The following is a 19,165-nucleotide window of genomic DNA, read 5'->3' on the forward strand; positions in this document are numbered from 1 at the left end:
TGCACAACTGTACAAATTTATTAAAACTCACCAAACTACACTTACAATTGTAGTGAATTAAATGGTATGTAAAAACTAGCAGTGCCAGGAAAACTACTCAATTGCATCAATAAACAATCTAGTACCAACATGTTTTTTCTAGTACCCGGATTTATAAATAAAATATTATACTTGCTAGTTACCAGCTAAAGTTGGAGTTTATGTGAAGTCCTTGAATTCCTAGAAGAAATTTTTATCTGAGATCCACGAACTACTCTTTGAGACTATAAAATCTGGTATGTATATACAAACATATATCAGATTTTTTCCTTGAGGTGAAATTCATATAACATAAAATTAACCATTTTAAAGAGTACAATTCAGTAGCATTTAGTACATTCACTATGTTGTGCAACTACCACCTCTACCTGATTCTAAAACATTTTTATCACCACCTCCCTCAAAAAACCCCTGTACCCATTAGGCAGACATTCCTTCTTCCCCTCAACATCCCCTGGCATCCTGCTCTCTGTCTCTATGGATTTACCTATTTGGGATATTTTACATAAATGGAATCATATGGGATATTTCACACAAATGGAATCATACAGTATGTGACCTATTGGGTCTGGCTTCTTTTACTCAGCACATTTTTGAGGTTCATCCACATTGTAGCATGTATCAGTATTTCATTGTTTTTATGGCTGAGTAATATTTCATTGTACGGATATACCACATTTTATTTATCCATTCAGCCACTGATGGACTTTTGAGTTGTATCTACCTTTTCACTATTGTGAATCGTGCTACTACGAACATTGGTATACAAGCATTTGAGTATCTGTTTTCAGTTCCTTGGGGTATGAAACTGCTGAGTCATATGGTAATTCCATATTTAACTTTTTGAATAACTACCATACTGTTTCCCCCTGCAGCCCTCACCAGATTTTCAAGTGTCCATAACCCCGATTAATTTCTTAAATTTCTCTTTATGATTTTCTAACCCAGAGTTTAAGAGCAGGTTTCAGCATATTTGTGAAAATTTCCTTTACGGAAAACTTCTCTCTTCTTGTAGGAAAAATGAAAGCGAGGTTACACTAATGCCCAGAATTCTAATGACTATATATGTTGGCTTTAAGTGGATAATGCACCAAATATACTGCACACTTCTCTAAGTGAGATAAATAATTGAACTAAAAGTAGTCAAACCTCTTCTAAATCTGCGCCTTAGGAGGAAACTAGCTTCCGACTTTAGCACCTTCTGAAAAGGGGTGAACTATTAAGAAATTAGTCCTACTCCACTAGATAGAAACGGGGTGGTATGGGACCACAATGTGTTTAAGGCTGGAAAATAGATCAACACTATTCTGCGCTTGGCTGATACCATTAGAATGACATGCTTAAGATCCAAACTTCACTCCTCTAACTCTCCCTGCAAAAAGAAAATTTCTGAGTTACACCAAGGTCTTGAAGGAACTAAAATACAGTGAGCAGAGAAGCTCTGACTATCCCAAAGTAAAAAAATATTCCAGAACCCATGAAATATTTCCACCATCATGCCAAGGTAAAGAGAATGAACTGGGTGATTAGTGATTTTTATTCGTTTCTTTTCTTTATGTTCTTCTTTACTCTTTAGGTGTTCAGTGTTAAGAGTACCTAATTCAGCTGCCCAATAGGAAAGCTGCAATTTCTTCATAATAGAGAAATGAAAATTACTAAAAGTTAGCCTACAAACCCAAACCGATTTTCAAAAAGGGTGCCAAGACTATGGGGGAAAAAAGTCTTTAAACAAATGGTGCTGAGACAACTGGATAACCACATGCAAAAGAATGAAGTTGAATCTTTACCTTACAAATTATACAAAAACTAACTCAAAATGAATTAAAGACCTAATATAAGAGCTAAAACCACAAAACTCGAAGAAGGAAATTTAGGTGTAAATCTTTGTGACCTTGGATTAGGCAATGGTTTCTTAAATATGACACAAGCAACAAAAGAAAACATAAATTGTACTTCATCAAATTAAAAACGTTTGTGTCTAAAACGACACTCTCAAGACAAGTGAAAAGACGACCTACAGAATGGGAGAGAACTTCTGCAGATCATGTAGCTGACAAGAAACTAGTATTCAGAATATAAAAGAACTATCACAATTCAATAACAAGACAAAGAGCCCAAAGGATAAACAGACAAAGGACTCGAGGAGACATTTCTCCAGGCATACAAATGGCCAATGAGCACATGAAAACATGCTCACATCATTAGTCTTTAAGGAAATGTAAATCAACACCACGATGAGCTACTACTTCATAATCAATGGAATAGCTATAATTTTTTTTAAAGGGTAATAACAAGTGTTGGTGAGGATATGGAGAAATTGAAACTATCATACAATGCAGGTAGGAATGTATAATGATGCAGCTAATATGGAAACAGTTTGGTGGTTCTTCAAAAAGTTAAACAGAATTAAATATGACCCAGTAATTCCACTCCTGGTATATTCTGAAGAGAAGTAAAAACAAGTGTTCAAACAAAAATTTGTACATAAACGTTTCTAAAAGCATTATTCATAACAGCCAAAAAACTAGAAATACCCAAATGTCCAAAAATTGATGAATGAATACCAAAATGTGGTATATCTATACAATATTAATCAGCCATAAAAAGGAACGCAGTTCTACATGCTACAACATGAATAAACCTTGAGAATATTATGCTTAGTGAAACAAGATAGAACCAAAGGCCACATATTTTATGATTCCATTTATATGAAATGCCCAGAAAAGGGAAATCCATACGAACAGTAGATTAATGGTTGAAAGGAACTACGGGTAAGGGAATGGGGAAATGACTGCTTATTGGGTATGGGGTTTCTTTTTGCCATGGTGAAGATGTTTGGGAACTAGATAGTGGTGATGGCTGCATATATTAAGGAAAGAACAAAGCTAAGCCACAAGAGTCAATCTACAACAGACTGCAAAATACCATCCACGTTAAAGAGCACAACCCACTTTCAGAATGGCCCAGTTCCTCTCAAACTTTAATGGACATACACATCACCTGGTAATCTTGTTAAAATGTAGATTATGATCCAATAGTTCTACAGTGGGGCCTGAAATTCTGCCTAACGAGTTCCCAGGTAATACCCATGTCCAAGGATCATATATTGAGTAGCAAGACTCCAGAACCATGGTCTTTAAATACATTTTAGAAGAAAAGATACCTATTAAAAAATTTAGAACATAGACAATATATGTGTATTTATTTATAAATTAGATATGTGAACTACTGTAGTAATATAGAACATACATTAAAAATAATATCTTGGGGCCGGCCCCATGGCCTAGTGGTTAAATTCGGCGGCATGCCACTTCAGTGGCCTGGGTTTGGTTGCTAGGGGCAGACCTGCACCACTCATCAGCAGGCATGCTGTGGCAGTGACCCACATACAAAATAGAGGAAGACTGGCACAGATGTTAGCTCAGGGCCAATCTTCCTCAAGAAAAAAGGGGAGGATTGGCATCGGATGTTAGCTCAGGGCTAGTTCTCCTCAGAAAAAAAAAAAGCAAGCTACTTACTCAGCACATACGGTTTTTCCCGCTGATGTGTGTGCAGATACTAAAACAGACTGATTATTATCAACACACTGAATGGCTTCTCTTTGAAAAGCATCAAGAATGAACGGGTATTCCTATAAAAACAAAATATTAATATCTGCATGAAAATACTCAGCCACATCAGAGCACACTTAAAAATCACGAGACGCTACCCCCAGAAGCATTCTGGGAGCATTTCTTTATGATTGTATTTAGGAAATATGCCACTCACTAGAGAAAATTAGGAAGAATAAAAAAATCTTTAACCAGACAACACAGAAGCTAATTCTGCTGTCTAATCTTTCAATTATTATGCTTATATATACAATTTATTAATTACAATACAATCATTACCATTTATCAAGGACATGCTTTGTGGTAGCTACTGTGCAACACGTTTTCCGCATTATTATTAATCTTCACAACAACCCCTAAAATAGGTATTACTTCCTTTCACAGATGGGAACTCTGAGGCTCTGAACAGTGAAATTCCTTACTTAGGTTCACTCGGCAGAGGCAGAATAATACATCTATTAGAGTTTGTGTTGCACAATTTCTAAGAGCAAAACCAATAACCTAGTATTAACTGAGATTAACTGTCTTAGAAATATTGAGATTGTTGGTAGGTTTGCAACTCAAACCATACTGCCTTTCTTATTTAGAGAAAATGACTTGGAAAATTTATATTTATCATTTAAGGTCTATCAGGACTTCAAAACCCATCTAATACAAGTATTAGAGTTTAGGTTTCACGAGAAGCTTGTTAAACTCCTAAAACTATATGCAAAACTTATTATACACACGCCTTTTTTTCTTAGAGAGAGGCTGATAATGTTCATTAGACTCTTTAAAAAGGTTGAGAATCATTACTTTCATTTTTAAAAATCTCATTACATGATGCTTGGTTTTCAGCACAGTTTACTGATTCAGTTCTCACTATATTTGACTTCAGGTGGCTTCTTCTTGGTATATATACACTAGGAAGTACAAAAATCTCATTTGAAAGAGTCGATGTTTAAGATTTTTAGGAAAAAGAGAGACTCACAAAATTGTACAAACTGTATTGACCAAAGTACAGACCTTCGCAGCTTTTCCAACTCGAGGTTTAAGTGGTAAATAATCTTCATCTGCAGGAAGCGCAACCTGATGTAAAAAACACAAAACAAAACCCACCAACTTATTATTCGAGAATTGATACATTCAGCACTCCATAATCAATGATGTTTTGAAAAGTAAAAGTAAGGAACTAGAGTGTTTCTGACAGTCTTAGACACTGGAAAATTAAGTAACTGCCTTTAAGAACAAGGCAAAATGCTAAAGCTACAACATTCAAAAAACCTCTACTAATGTCTATCGAACGTAATTTAATCTAATTAAAAGCTTCTAAGTCTATCTCCCTCAAGAAACGGTATTTATTAAAGTCTAGAACCTACTTTGGCTATCTTTGTATTTTTCACATCTAATGCACTGTCTGACATTAACGAATGCTCAAAAACACTGAATGGACATAAAAAGGGATGACACTATATGTAAGAAAATTATGTGGAATAAAATGATAACCCCTATTCCCTGGAACAGGAAATAAATTTTCCTCAAGCGAAGATTAAGATCTGGAGAGCAGTTCACAATATATTTAAATTCCCAAGACTTAAACCAATTAGCATATAAATAATCCATAGGGGCAAAGTAAGGTACACATAGAAATTAGAAATAATTTCTAAGAGCAAAACCAATAAACAAGTATTAGATGAGATTAACTGTCTTAGAAATATTGAGATTGTTGGGAGATTTGCAACTCAATTACAATCAAGATGATGTGAGTAGTGTTTCAAAAAAAAATAACTAGAACCTGATGAAACTTACTAAATTATGAAACCTAATGAATAATATCCAGTATAATGAATGTGTTAGAAGAAATGTGACATTCTAAATGGAATCTGTAAAGGGGAGACAAGTTAGAATTTGCTAGTTTATCCAGCACACATTAGGAAAGAGATAACATAAGTTGTTTTTATTAGTGAATGAACACTTATGGAGGACAGGAATAGTTTTCATCAGTCTTTCCCTTAAGACTATATATTTCCCTTTCTTATGATTCCAAGAATCTTCTAAGTAGTTTCTGATTCTCAGGTAGTTTGATAGCGAGAGGACTACTTATCCATTAAATTAAGGAAATGACATTCTTTTGTATACCATACCATGAATATGATAAAAGTGAGTCTATCCTAGAAAGCACAACCCTTGGTGCACTGACAAAATCAAATTTCTGGATCTGAAAATCTGAAGACTAGACCCGAAATCATGGAGTGATCCCCATAAAAGTATAATCAATCTGTGGGGCCGTATCTGGTTAGTTGGTTGACCTCCCTGACATCTCTCCTGATACCTTCTATGACATGAACAAAGAATGTTAACATGAAGCAATTCAGATTTTAGCATCTCTGAGATTTAACAGCAGCAATAACAACAAATTGTGTTTTCACATGTATGAGACTCAAAGAGCTTTGTTTTTATTTTCTGAAAACAGTCTGGGTAACACTCATACATAACACACAGGTATAAGAGAAGACGCCTGCAGAGACTAAGGAGTCAGAAAAATGGAAAACCAGCAGAATAAACAAGAGTCAAATAGACTTAGCAATTAGTCACTGGTGATTTTTGCCAGAGCAGTTTGAAAGAAATGGAGAGAGAAGAAATATAATTATAATAGATTAAAAGACGAATGGAAAGTCAGGAAGTCTAGCAGGGATTTTCCAAGCAGAGCACTCAACAGCAACTCTGAAAAAGAAGGGATCATCTCTTTTATCTCTTTATACTCAGTGAATAATAAAATGTACCTGGCACTCAAAAGATAAGTATTGAATGAATGACTACAATGGGGAATGGAAGAAGAAAAACAACATAGGGGCTGAAAAGCAACCTAGAATAAAAGAGAAGCTTCTGAATATTCATATGCTGATAGGAAAGGGCAAATACAGAAAAGGAGGCTCCAGAAACAGTAAAGGGAAAATGGAATAATTGATGTCTTCGTGAAGGCATGATACGATACAACCAAGAACACTGGCAGAGTCACCATCCTTAGGCTAAAAGAGGCAGTGTCTGGGGCCGGCCCCGTGGCTTAGTGGTTAAGTGTGCACGCTCCGCTACTGGAAGCCCAGGTTCGGATCCTGGGCACGCACCGACGCACCGCTTCTCTGGCCATGCTGAGGTCGCATCCCACATACAGCAACTAGAAGGATGTGCAACTCTGACATACAACTATCTACCGGGGCTTTGGGGGAAAAATAAATAAATACATAAAATTAAAAGAAAAAACAAAACTATATGCTGTTTAAAAAAAAAAAAAAAAGAGGCAGTGTCTTTTTCTTTGAGTGGATGTGACAGGTGTGGATACGCTTGGTGAAGGAGTTTATAATCAGACAAGACAACCAACTTGATATCCTCAAGCCTGTAGATGAAGTAAAAGGTAAAATTACCTGCAAAAAAAGTGAGAAGAGGTGACAGAATGGAGGGCTTGAGAATAAGTGTGAAGGAGGACAGAAAGAACTTCTGACCTCTTGAGAGCAAAATTTGTGTTTGCTTTTTTCCCCTCATCTTTTTTTTTTTTTTTTTGGTAAGGAAGATTGGCCCTGAGCTAACACCTGTTGCCAATCTTCCTCTTTTTGCTTGAGGAAGATTGTCCTTGAGCTAACATCTGTGCGAATCTTCCTCTATTTTGTATGTGGGTTGCCGCCACAGCATGGCTTGATGAGTGGTGTATGTCCGCGCCCAGGATCTGAACCCATGAAGCTGGGCCACCGAAGCAGAGCACACGAATTTAACCACCATGCCACCAGGCTGGCCCCTCCCTCATCTTTTTTTTTTTTTTTTTTGGTGAGGAGATCAGCCCTGAGCTAACATCCGCCAATCCTCCTCTTTTTTTTGCTGAGGAAGACGGCCCTGGGCTAAGATCGGTGCCCATCTTCCTCCACTTTATATGGGACGCCGCCACAGCATGGCTTACCAAGCAGTGCGTCGGTGCACGCCCGGGATCCGAACCAGCGAACCCTGGGCCGCCGCAGCGGAGCTCGCGCCCTCCCTCATCTTTTTAAGACCAGAGAATTGTACAGGGTCTAACGTAAGGGTTGAATGAATGATCAAATGAGTATTACATCTGTTAGTAAACTAAGTGCTATTCTGAAGGAACATAAGGAACTTTCAGTTTTAAAGTTTTAAACTTTAAACTTTCAGTTTAAAAAAATAAGGTTCTAAATCTGTATCAAAAGCCTTTTTTATTAATTTGGAACTACTCTGCTTATTCAATAGACTTTTAATAATAAGATTCACCAACTATCTGTAATAACAACTTGTAGATTATATTGTAAAGAGAGAAGGCTTAATAGAAAGAAACAGTGTTAGTTTCCTTATGTCCCTCGTTTACAAACTCTAACTTCTAAAGGATTACTACAAGCCATCAGTGACCACCCTCTTGTGGCAGTACAATGAAACTGCAATAGATCAGTCATGAGAACAAGATAGGAAAAAGTACGTGACCTGCAAAATGGCACTGTTACTTGACTTTAGGAGTATGGAAATGAACATGTACTGAACACCTAACTCTGTGCTGGGTACCTTACCTAATTTTCTTATATAATCTTCACAACCACCTCATGATGTAAATCCCATTATTCCATATTTACAAATTAAAAAACCAATGTCAAAGAGATTAAGAAATTTATCTAAGACTGTAGTTAGGAAAAGTGCTGTGCCAGGATCTGAGCTCAGATTTTAATACAAAGCTCCTTCCACTAGACTATGTGTACCCCACAGAAACTACTTATTGTTTCCAAAGCCCTTAAGGCTAAACTGCTTGCCAATCACCATCCTAGACAGTCCAAAGCAAAATCCCATTTATAACACCAACCTACTGTATACTCTTTGTGCTTACCTCATGTGTACACCCTTCAACAGTTTCAACTGATTGTACCTTAACTCTGGGCATCAAGTCTGCCAAACTTAAGAAAAAAAAAAGTTACACTTACATTAAAATAAATTATTTTTCTATTATTAGATAATAAGCCTCTCATCTACACTGTTAAGGAAAATGACACTGTCCAACTACCAGCATTTCAAATTGGAAAAAGTCTGGCTATTAAGAATATTCAAAAAATTTTTCACATTACTCAAATATATGCTGAGAATTCAAAACGGTCAGTCAACATCTTTTATTACAAATACAAAACAAACAGACTCTAAGTGGATTATTGAAAGAATTATGTCAGCTTAGTTCCAGTAACTATTTTGAATAAAAAAAGTACCTCTGGAAAGCATTGTCACTACTTCAAAACATGAAGCTGGTTATAAAAACCATTACATGATAGAAAATATAAAATAAACTAGCCTAATACAGATGCTGCTATAATTTACAGAAGTGTTCCCTATTCTCTTCAAAAATCCTAAATTATACTCATCTAGGTTGAAGTGAAGAAAAACAGACGTACTTCTGTGCTAGATTCATTATTCTCTTATTGATTATACTTTTGATTTTTACTTTACATCAATAATCATACTTTGGATAAAACCCAAAGGTTACTAAAATAAGCAACAATTTTAAATTGCCAATATTATTTTGTAACCTATTCCACTAGCTTCGGCAAATGGTGCATCTTAAATACTTCAGTAACACATCTACCACCACTTATAGTAGCTACTTTTGCTAACTACAACAACAGCTAAATGGTTATAAAAAATCATAGAAGAGTAAATTCTTTATAGTAGTGCCAAGCTAGAAAATGGCATACAGGAAGGGAGAAGCAAAGCCATGAAGATCATCACCACACTAGGAAACAGATCAACCTAAGAAATTGGCATCAACTTCTAGAAAGTTCCAGCTTTCAAAATCAGAGAAATACCAGCTATTTCAGCCATAGATACCTATAGGTCTCCCTCATTGACAGCAGTCTTGAGATTCATAGCCACTCTACTGCTATATGTGGCAGTGAAAATTTAATTCCTCCTAATGTTCCTTTGCACTTATTCCTTCTATTGGGTCAGTTTTATTCTTTCCTTTTATTCCAGTGATGCTCTTCTCGGGACATTATGAATAAAGGAAATGTGTCATTTCTTCTTTTTAAAAAAATCAGGCTTCAAGATTCTTTCTCAAAACTGGATTCTAACGAATTAAAAGAGGAATCTCTTCTATATTGTCTTCTTTTTCCCCAAACTTAAACATTCTATATTTATATGCTTATATGGATACATACAGAATATTTATCTTCATTTCTCTATTCAGCAAATACTTTCACAAAGTAACAACATATAAGCAATTTTCAAAACTTCATGCAACCACCTAATTTATGAAGTTACTAATATTTATGACAATGGAAATACTACCTTAAGTCTTCAGTTATTGACTCTTCTACCCTGGGCTTCTTTCCAAAAATGGGTTCATCTGTGCCCTCGAAATCTGCATCTCTCTTGGTTTTCCCAATATTCGTTGACTCTGATTGTAATTTACCATCAAAATGTTTTCTGAAAAGTAAACGGTTTAGAATGAATTCTGCAGTGTCAGTTCTTACTTTAAGGGTGACTCCATAAAATATTATTCCACATATAACATACACCATTGACAGAAAGAAAAGGTCATGTAAATAGATGTCACAAATCAAAACCAGCTAAAGCTCAGAATATCCTAATTTAACTAATAAAACTGAACACTACTCCTTTTGCATTTCATAATTTCTTGGAAGTTCTGTTTTAAAAATATTTTGCAACTCATATTAACATAACTATTAACACAATATTCCTAAAAATTGCATATTAAAACACCATTATACATTCACATGAGCTCTTTCAATAAACATTTAATGCTTTCTCTAATGTGGATATTATTATCTGGAAAAAAAATTTTTTGCGTAGTTGGATTCACTGGTCAAAAGTAGTGACAATAAATGGTGCTTGGTGAACTGGATATCCATAGGGGAATTCAACCCGACTCCTACCCTCATTATACACAAAAATCAATTCCATGTGGACTTTCAGATCTAATTGTGAAAGGTAACAAAGCCTCTAGAAGATAAAATGAGAAAATCATCTTCATGTTTTATTAAACAGGACATAAAATTATTAACCAAAAAGTAAGTCTGATAAATTGGACTGCATTAAAACTAAGAATTTCTGTTCATCAAAAGGTACCATTAAGAGGTAAGACAAAGAGTGGGAGAAGACATCTGAAACACACATAACTGACAAAAAGCATATATCTAAAATATTGGGAGTGGTGATTACAAATTAAAAAAAAAAAAAAAAGACAACCCAATAAAAAATGAGCAAAAGACTTGAACACACACTTTACAAAACAGGATATCCAAATAGCCAATAAGCATGTGAAAAGGAGCTCAAAATCATTACCTATCAAGAAAATGTAAATTAAAATAGACTATACTAGATCAGCGGCTCTCAAATTTTTGGTCTCAGAATCCTTTCCCAGTCTTAAAAATTACTAAGGATTCCAAAGAATTTTCTGCTCATGCAGTTATATCAACTAATATTTACCATATTAGATATTAAACTGGAAAATTTTTAAAATACTAATTCATTTAAAAATGGCAATAATAAAACCATTACATGTTAACTAAATAAGACTTTTGATTAAAAAATAAGCATTTTCAAAAAAACATTTTTAATGAGAAAAGTGACACTGTTTTATGCTTTTGCAAATCTCTTTAATGTCTGGCTTAATAGAAGGCAGCTGGACTCTCATCTGTTTGTGCGTTCAACTTGTTGGGATACAGTTATTGGCTGAACTATATGAAGAAAAATCCAGCCTCACACAGACACACAGTAGAAAAAGGGGAGACTTTTTGGATAATTGTGAATATTCCTCTGATCCCACAACAAAACTCAATCACACTTTGAGAACCACTAGAGCCTCAGTCATGAATTTTACAATGTTGAGCCAAAGCCAGACACAAAAGAATATATTCTGTATGATTCCATATACATTATAGTCACAAACAGAAAAATACTAATGTGTTGTTATCAGGATAGTCACTTTTCTAAGGGAAAAAGAGAGATTCCTGCAATATTCTATTTTTTGTCCTGAATGGAGGTTACATTGGTGTGTTCACTCTATGAAAATTCGTCCCATGACTTTCACACTCTTCTTAATGTTTTACTTCAATAGAAAAGTTTTCTTTAAAAAAGAGTAACAAACAGTAGTATTGATCTATATGCCTGAACAATCTTTCCATAATGAAGTTCATTCTTTGATGCTTCGCAAAAACTGAAATTTGCAAATTTTATCACTCCCAATTTAGTGGAAAAGGTATTCATCCTTGTCCTGTATTTGTTGCTGACTACTGAAGCGAATCTCCTTTGGAAAAGCCATGAGTATCCTTGGGCCTCAAACAAGACATTTAACTGATAGAATATTTAGAACTAGAGGGATCTTAGCTATCTCAGAATTAGTAAGCATCAACAAAACCATTGTAATTAAAACCTACTACGAGCTGTTGATGACTATAAAACAAAGAAACATAGTTCTTATACCTTTGAGAAACTTAAAACCTAAATTCACAGTAGAAGACTTTCCTTCTGAAGAGCTATATTATTCATTAATATTGTATGTTAGACTTTTAGGTCTCCAATTATTTATTTCTCTAGCTTGCTACGTTATGTCACATGTGGAACCTGCACACTTGAAACACCTGAATTATACAGAAAGACTGGAATGTTGTATATAACAAACTGACTCTTTAAGAATAAAGTTTTGATTTAATGAAACTGTCTGAAAATGTTATTTCTAGACATGACATGACAACCAAATTGTGGAATCTTATACAGAATCCTTTTCTTATAAAGAGTATTAAAGCAACTGGCAAAATCTGAATATAGATTGAATAACAGTACTGAATCAATGTTAATTTCCTAATTCTGATAATTGTTCTGGGGATTGGGACATGGATATCGTTTGGTGGTGGTGGGGCATCATTCTGCCTACCACACTTTTGAAAACACAGGTACATCTCCTGTGAAGAGGAATCTGGCCACATCTAGCAAAATTACATACACATACATACATAAATACATACATACACTTTGACCTAGTAATTCCACTTTTAGGAATCTACCCCAAAGATAAAATAGCAAAAAATTTTTAAAAATCTAGAAAAGAGACATGTACAAGGCTATTCACTGTTACATCATTTCTAACAGCAAAAGACTGAAAATAATCCAATTGCTATTAAGAGAACATTGATTGAATCAACCACATCACATCCACACGATAGATCCCAACTATGCAGCTGTAAAAAAGAAATCTCTCTATATACTTACTCATACAGAATGATCTCTATACCACAATGTTAAGTGAAAAAAGCAAGATAACAGTTTTTAAATGGCACCTTTTGCATAATAAAAGTGAAGAGTGGAGAAGACAGAGATGCATGCACATGCACGCACAATTTGAGTATATTTTCAAAAATAAATAATAAATGACAAACCAAAAACTCAAGAGATTGCCCTTTAAAAACCCAACATTTCCCTGTCTTCGGGGAGAAATGTTTTCAGAGCACTAGCTCTCCCTTTTCCACTCTTTGATCAATAAAGTTTCTGTTCTGCTATTCTGAACCCAGTCTCATTCTACTAGCGTGAGCAACTCGGGGCAAAAGGACCCACTTGTGTGTCAACCGACCTTAGCGCTCGGTAACAGATACACACCACACCATGAAAGAATCTCAAAAACATTATGTTGAGGTAAAAGAAGCCAGGCAAAAAAGGAATATATGTCGGTAGTATTTCAGTTTAAATAAAATTCTAGAAAATGCAAGCTGTCCTACAGTGCCAGAAAGATCAGTGGTTGCCTGGGAGCAGAGTTGGAGAGAAAGACTTATTACAAAGGGGCATGCAGAACTTTTGGAGGTGATGCAAATGTTTGTTATCTTGATTGTGGTGATGATTTAGCGAACTTCAATTATATGCCAATCAAGTTTTAAAAAAATAAAGAAAAATGAGTGCAAAGGAGCAAAACATCAAATACATAAAAATCCATTCATTCATCAAGGAACTGAACACATAATCATACACTCATGTTGGTCACCACTGGAGTTCCTTAGGGCACAACTCATTTCTCTTAAAATTGATAAAGAATCAAGCATTTACCCTGCCTTTCCTCTATAAACTGTATTTCAAAGTAAACAGCTGACAAGGGGATGTTCTTTTTTTATAGATGGATTCCAGGTAATAAATGCACACAGAAATGATAAAAATAAAAAAATCACCATTTTGCAACTACTACTGAAATTAATGGATCTAGGCAATCATCACAGATGCTAAAGCCATTATGTGAAAGGTTGATAAGGGATCAGGCTGACACTATCTTAACGCACTGCTCAATCTCAGAAGCTCAGAACAACATCACGTGTCTTACAATGTAATGCAATAGGAACTACACAGCACCACATCTCAATTCTGACTAGCTATGTTTTTAGGTGCTCAATAGCCACAGGTGGGTAGTGGCTATTATATCGGACAGTGCAGTTCCTCATATAAGGACAGTTTACAGTAAATACTTGAGGATAGAGGAGCTAGTTAAACGACAGCATAAGAAAGCAAATTCATAATGTGGGAAACTACAGAGGCCAAAGGACCTGGTTTCTCCTCTCACCCACCCCTCCAAAAGAAATCAACGGCATAAGCAAAAAAGATGGAGACTATTGTAGAATAAAAGATTTAAGGGATATAACAAACCAAAACAGTGTATGGGCTTTGTCTAGATCCTGATTCAGATAAACCAACTACAAAAAAACACTTTTGAGACAACTGGGGAAATCTCACTCTGGATCGAATATTCAATGATATTAAGGAATCACTGCAAATTTTGTTGGATGTAATAATGACATGATGGTTATGCTGGAAAACAAAGTCATTAACAATAAGAGGCATACTGAAGTATTTAGGGAGAAATAACACGATGAGTAGCATTTGATTTACAAACAAAAGGGCATGGGAATAGATTGATCATGACTTGATATTGCTGAAGCTGAGTTATGGGTACATGGAGTTTTTACTATTCTCTCTCTCTGTACTGACAATTCTCCTAATAAAATGTTTTTAAAAAAGCACCCACTTGGTCTAGAATATTAAATACATAAGACAAGTTCCTCTAAAGTTCCATGGATTTGCCCTCCTATGTTACACAAATCAGACGGAAATGACACTATACATATTGATTATAGTATGAATAATAATTATGATAGTATGATAGTTGGAATCAGGCAAATTGGATTTTTTCCCTAAAAACACCTAGAAGATGAGGCCTAGCCAGAAGTTTTGGTAGTAAACAAAGTCTCTTAACTTACTAATATTCTATATTTTCTTATGTATTTCTCTTCTCTATTGTTCACATATTTCCTAATAAAATCAAAATGTAAATTAGATTATTTTTATATCCTATAAATTTTCACTTTGGAAGGTTGTGGAAATAGATTACCCCTACTACACTGCAAACTGAATTAATTTTCTCCCAGTAATTTTGAAGCAAATTATTTACTAAAGTAGGAAATTATATATGTATTGTCTTCATAATACCATAGTTCCCCATTCAAACTACAGCAAATATTAATTATTCCTGTTTGAAAAAAATAAAAAGCACCTGTCCCCCTTTCTCATTTTCCCTGAAAAGTTCCCCAAAACTCTCCTACTCCCTCAAACTCAATGAGAGAGGAAGACTATTTTCCTACTTTGTTTCACTCTTCCTTATGTGACATTTCACTCCAGATTGTTCTGCCATCCCTCTAATATGTGTTAAGTGTCACTACTTTCCCACGGGGGTCTCCACCTCAAGCAGTACCAACATCCAAGTATATACCTCCAGTTCTGGTGTGTCTCCAAACCCTGATTAAAACTGCCCAATGAACAGTTCTATACGGATATACTACCACCATTTCACTTCAACTCAAGCCAAATTAACTTTATTTCCAAATCAAAATTTCCTCTAAATTTCCCTATTTTTCTTCTCCCTGACGTCCAAATTCAAAATCTGCCTCTTTCGACTCCTTTTCCATTGTTCTCCTTAATTAAGGCCTGTCAATTTTTTCCTTCACAGCATTTTGTATCTTTCCTTTTCCTTCTTTCTAACATCCTCCTGAGTTGAGGCTCTTTTAATTTCATAACTAGATAAATGAAATACTTTCCTAATTTACTTTCTTATTATCAGTGTCTTTCCTCTTTCTAATATACACTGACAACCACTACCAAATGAATTTTCCTAAACTATCACTCCACTTATCCAATCACCAAGTTAGGAAAAAACCAAACACCTTGTTCATCACAGTTTTAAAAATAAAATCGGGGGCTGGCCCCATGGTGTAGCGGTTAAGAGCTCGAGCTCCACTGCTGACAGCCCAGGTTCGGATCCCAGGTGCGCACCCACGTACCACTTGTCAGGCCATTCTGTGGCAGCGTCCCACATAAAGTGGAGGAAGATGGGCACGGATGTTAGCTCAGGGCCAGTCTTCCTCAGCAAAAAAAAAAAAAAAAAAAAAGAGGAAGATCTTCCTCACAAAATAAATAAGTAAATAAAATCAAGACTCATCTGCTTGATAGTCAAGGCCCTTCACAAATTAAAACCAACCTATATTCTTAGCCTTATCTTCTGTAGTCCCTTAGCAAACACTCCCTCTAGCCCAATTTGTGCTACTAAAAAAAAAAAATCTCCGCACTAATACCAAATCATTTCCTCTACCCAGAATAGCCTCTTGGATGTAAGGCTCCCTGGACGTCATAAATAGAGATCTTTTTCCTGAACTTTTATAGCACTTAATTGTATATACAACTTATTTTATCTCAATTACCTACTAACTCTTTAAAATATGTATCTGTTTTACCTCCTTACCTAGACTAAAAATTTCCTGGGAGCAAAATCATGTCTAATTTAATTCAAGTATCTATTGGGTATCTCGCTCAATGTCAAGTATAAATTTTGTTGATTAATAATGAATCTTGTTACTTTATCTAATTCAAGTATTAGTTTTTCCATGATCTACTATAAACAATTCTGTACGCTTTCTGGTGGTTATATGCATCAGTCTACCTACGTATATATGTTTAGAGACCAGTAATTTTTAAAGATTTTTTTAGTAAACTCAACGACAGGCAGCATTTGAGAATTTATCATGTGCTAAGCACTGTGAGGCGCTTTACACATATTATCTCATTTAATCCTCACATTAACCCTAGTGGTAGGCACTATCATCTCCTTTTTAAGGCCAAAAAAAATACAGGTTGGAAATTAAATTTCTCTTCCTTCTCTTGCTATCCGCCCTTTCCCCTCCAAGTCCATCCAAGTCACTTTTTCTAAGCTTCTCAATCCTTTACTCACCTCATCATTCGTTTCGTTTATTAATTACTCGTTGTTCGTATCATTTATCATGTGACAAGTATTGTACCAGGGGTACAGAACCTGAGAGGCCGTACCCGCCCTCACGACCCCACGGCGCAGCCAGGGGCGGGCTCAGAAGCGCCGGCGTAAGGGCAGTGCGGCGCAGGAGCCACGCTGCCTGCGGCCGCCGGGGAACGCCAAGACCCCGCTCGCCCAAACCAACATTCTTCCTCCCTCGTCAACGTTTCTCAAACCCCTCCCCTTCCCGACACCACTCAATGTACACCCCACTTTCTCATGCTCTTCAAAAGAGAGTCGTATTTTCTTCCCTCGGCACTGAGGAGAAAAGGAAATACAACTTGGACAGCTTCCTTACCCGGCCTTTTCCGCAGACCCTGACGGCCCCTTCCATTTCGCCTTCTCCTTCTCCTTGTCTTTTTTGGTTCCGGGCGCAGTGGTCGCGTCGTCCTCGAACACGCTGAAGAGCTCATCCCCAAATGCGTCCGCCATCTTTCGGAGCTGTGCCACCGAATCTCCCTCCTACCCACAATGCTCCGCGACCGCACCGACGGTGACGCCAAGTGAAGCCTCCAACGGTGGCCCTTGGGAGACAAAAGTAGTCGAGTCACACAGCCGCCGAGAATTCTTCCCGGACTCCTTTTTCTCTTCCGAGTGGATGGGCAGCTCAGTGGCTAAACAGGCAGCGCCGCGAGGGTGCCCGGCACGCACCAGACACCTGGGGCGCGAGGAGGCGGGACCTTGGTGAATTGGGCCAATTGCGAGGCAGCGGTCGCCCAGGTCCGAGAAGCCCGGATGGAGGACGCAGGGTGGCGGCGCGGGACCCGGGGAGTGTAAAGAGTTCTTAGAGGCCGTGCTGGGGTGGTTCCGGGGCCTAGACCGGGAGGAATCTTCTGCCACAGCTGCAGTATGGGCGGCAAGAACAAGAAACACAAGGCGCCGGGCGCCGCGGCGGTCCGGGCTGCTGTGTCTGCTTCTAGAGCCAAGTCCGCCGAGGCCGGAGCTGCTGGGGAGGCCCAAAACAAGAAGCCTGTGGCCAGGCCGCCCCCCGCCGCCGCCGCCGCCGCCGCCAGCACCAAGGAGCCCCGAGTCAAGCAAGGTACGAGCGGTTGTCGTGCCCCGGGCTTTTTTCCCCGAGCCGCTGCTGCTTGTCCCGAGGGAGAAGCCTTCGCACCTGGGCCGACCTCGGTCTCAAAATTTGCACCTTCCACACACGGAGCTACTAGCTCCCTATCGGGTAGCCTTGCTTTAGATGAGTCTAAGCTGTTTGGGCCTCCCAAGTTACGACCGTAGCCCTGTTGCAGCCTGGCGACTTCCACCTAACCCCTACTTTTTCTCCTTCCGAGAACAAAATAGAAATTGCATTAGCTCGCGTTTCAGCTGGGATCAGTCCTGAGCCATCATCTAAATTAGCTAGGCTAATGCAGAGTAGTGTGTGGAGTTCCTGCCCTCCTGGAGCCAGATCCATTTTCTGCCTGCTCTTCATATCGTTTTCAGCCACGATGTAGTGTTTCCATGTATTATGGAAAATAATAAGAATTTGAGTACTTACACACCGAATACGTGTATCACCTATTGTAAAATTATCTGCAGTCTTCACTGCAGCCGTGCATTTTTGCTTACTATGCAGTTTGGTTTGATAACTCAGCTTGGAGATTGCCGATTCCAGCTGCAGATCAGCGGGCCACTATTACTGCTAGTTTCAAAAGACGACCAGTTATGCGCTATATTGCTCTGCTTAGTTTGCTTGTAGTTCATACTGAAATATTCAACATATATTTATTGAACAGCTGCTGTATATCTGGCATGATGTTAGGGATAGGATGAGAAAAATAGACACATCACCTCTCATTGAGCTTGCCAGTCTAAAGGTGGACACAGGCATTTGACGCACAAACATTGCTTTATAATTGGTAAGTGCTACAAAGAAAATTTAAGGAAGAGAATTTAACAGGGTCATCTAATTTTTACTGATGAGGAGGGGTCATGGATGGTCTCTTTGATAAAGTGACAGCTGAGATCAGGAGGATGAATGGGTGTTAACTCTGTAAAGAAGGGGGAAATAGGTATTCCTTACCTCTGCCAGGAATACTATGCAAAGATCTTGAGTCAAGAAAGAGCTTGAGCATGTGAGGTACGCACAGAATGTCAGCATTGCCTAAGGAGGAGAGGAGATGAGACTGAAGTAGGCAGGTACCAAGCCTTCACCTAG

The 19,165-nt window shown here is 37.4% G+C and overlaps 2 protein-coding genes across 2 annotated transcripts in view; one reads left to right on the forward strand and one right to left on the reverse strand.

Annotated features, from left to right (window-relative positions):
* MTREX (Mtr4 exosome RNA helicase) overlaps positions 1 to 17,534 on the reverse strand; it is a 102,053-nt gene extending 84,519 nt beyond the window's left edge. Inside the window, exons 1-5 of the mRNA XM_058564070.1 lie at positions 17,312 to 17,534; positions 9,948 to 10,085; positions 8,503 to 8,569; positions 4,656 to 4,718; positions 3,558 to 3,670 (exon numbers count right to left, since the gene is read on the reverse strand). Coding sequence (XP_058420053.1) covers positions 3,558 to 3,670; positions 4,656 to 4,718; positions 8,503 to 8,569; positions 9,948 to 10,085; positions 17,312 to 17,445 — 515 coding nt within the window. The 5' untranslated portion in view covers positions 17,446 to 17,534. The remainder of the gene's footprint in view (positions 1 to 3,557; positions 3,671 to 4,655; positions 4,719 to 8,502; positions 8,570 to 9,947; positions 10,086 to 17,311) is intronic.
* Positions 17,535 to 17,729: 195 nt separating this feature from the next.
* DHX29 (DExH-box helicase 29) overlaps positions 17,730 to 19,165 on the forward strand; it is a 48,468-nt gene continuing 47,032 nt past the window's right edge. The window contains exon 1 of the mRNA XM_058564068.1: positions 17,730 to 18,052. Coding sequence (XP_058420051.1) covers positions 17,863 to 18,052 — 190 coding nt within the window. The 5' untranslated portion in view covers positions 17,730 to 17,862. The remainder of the gene's footprint in view (positions 18,053 to 19,165) is intronic.

The sequence above is a fragment of the Diceros bicornis genome, chromosome 20 (assembly GCF_020826845.1).
Source record: "Diceros bicornis minor isolate mBicDic1 chromosome 20, mDicBic1.mat.cur, whole genome shotgun sequence".
Lineage (NCBI taxonomy): Eukaryota > Metazoa > Chordata > Mammalia > Perissodactyla > Rhinocerotidae > Diceros > Diceros bicornis.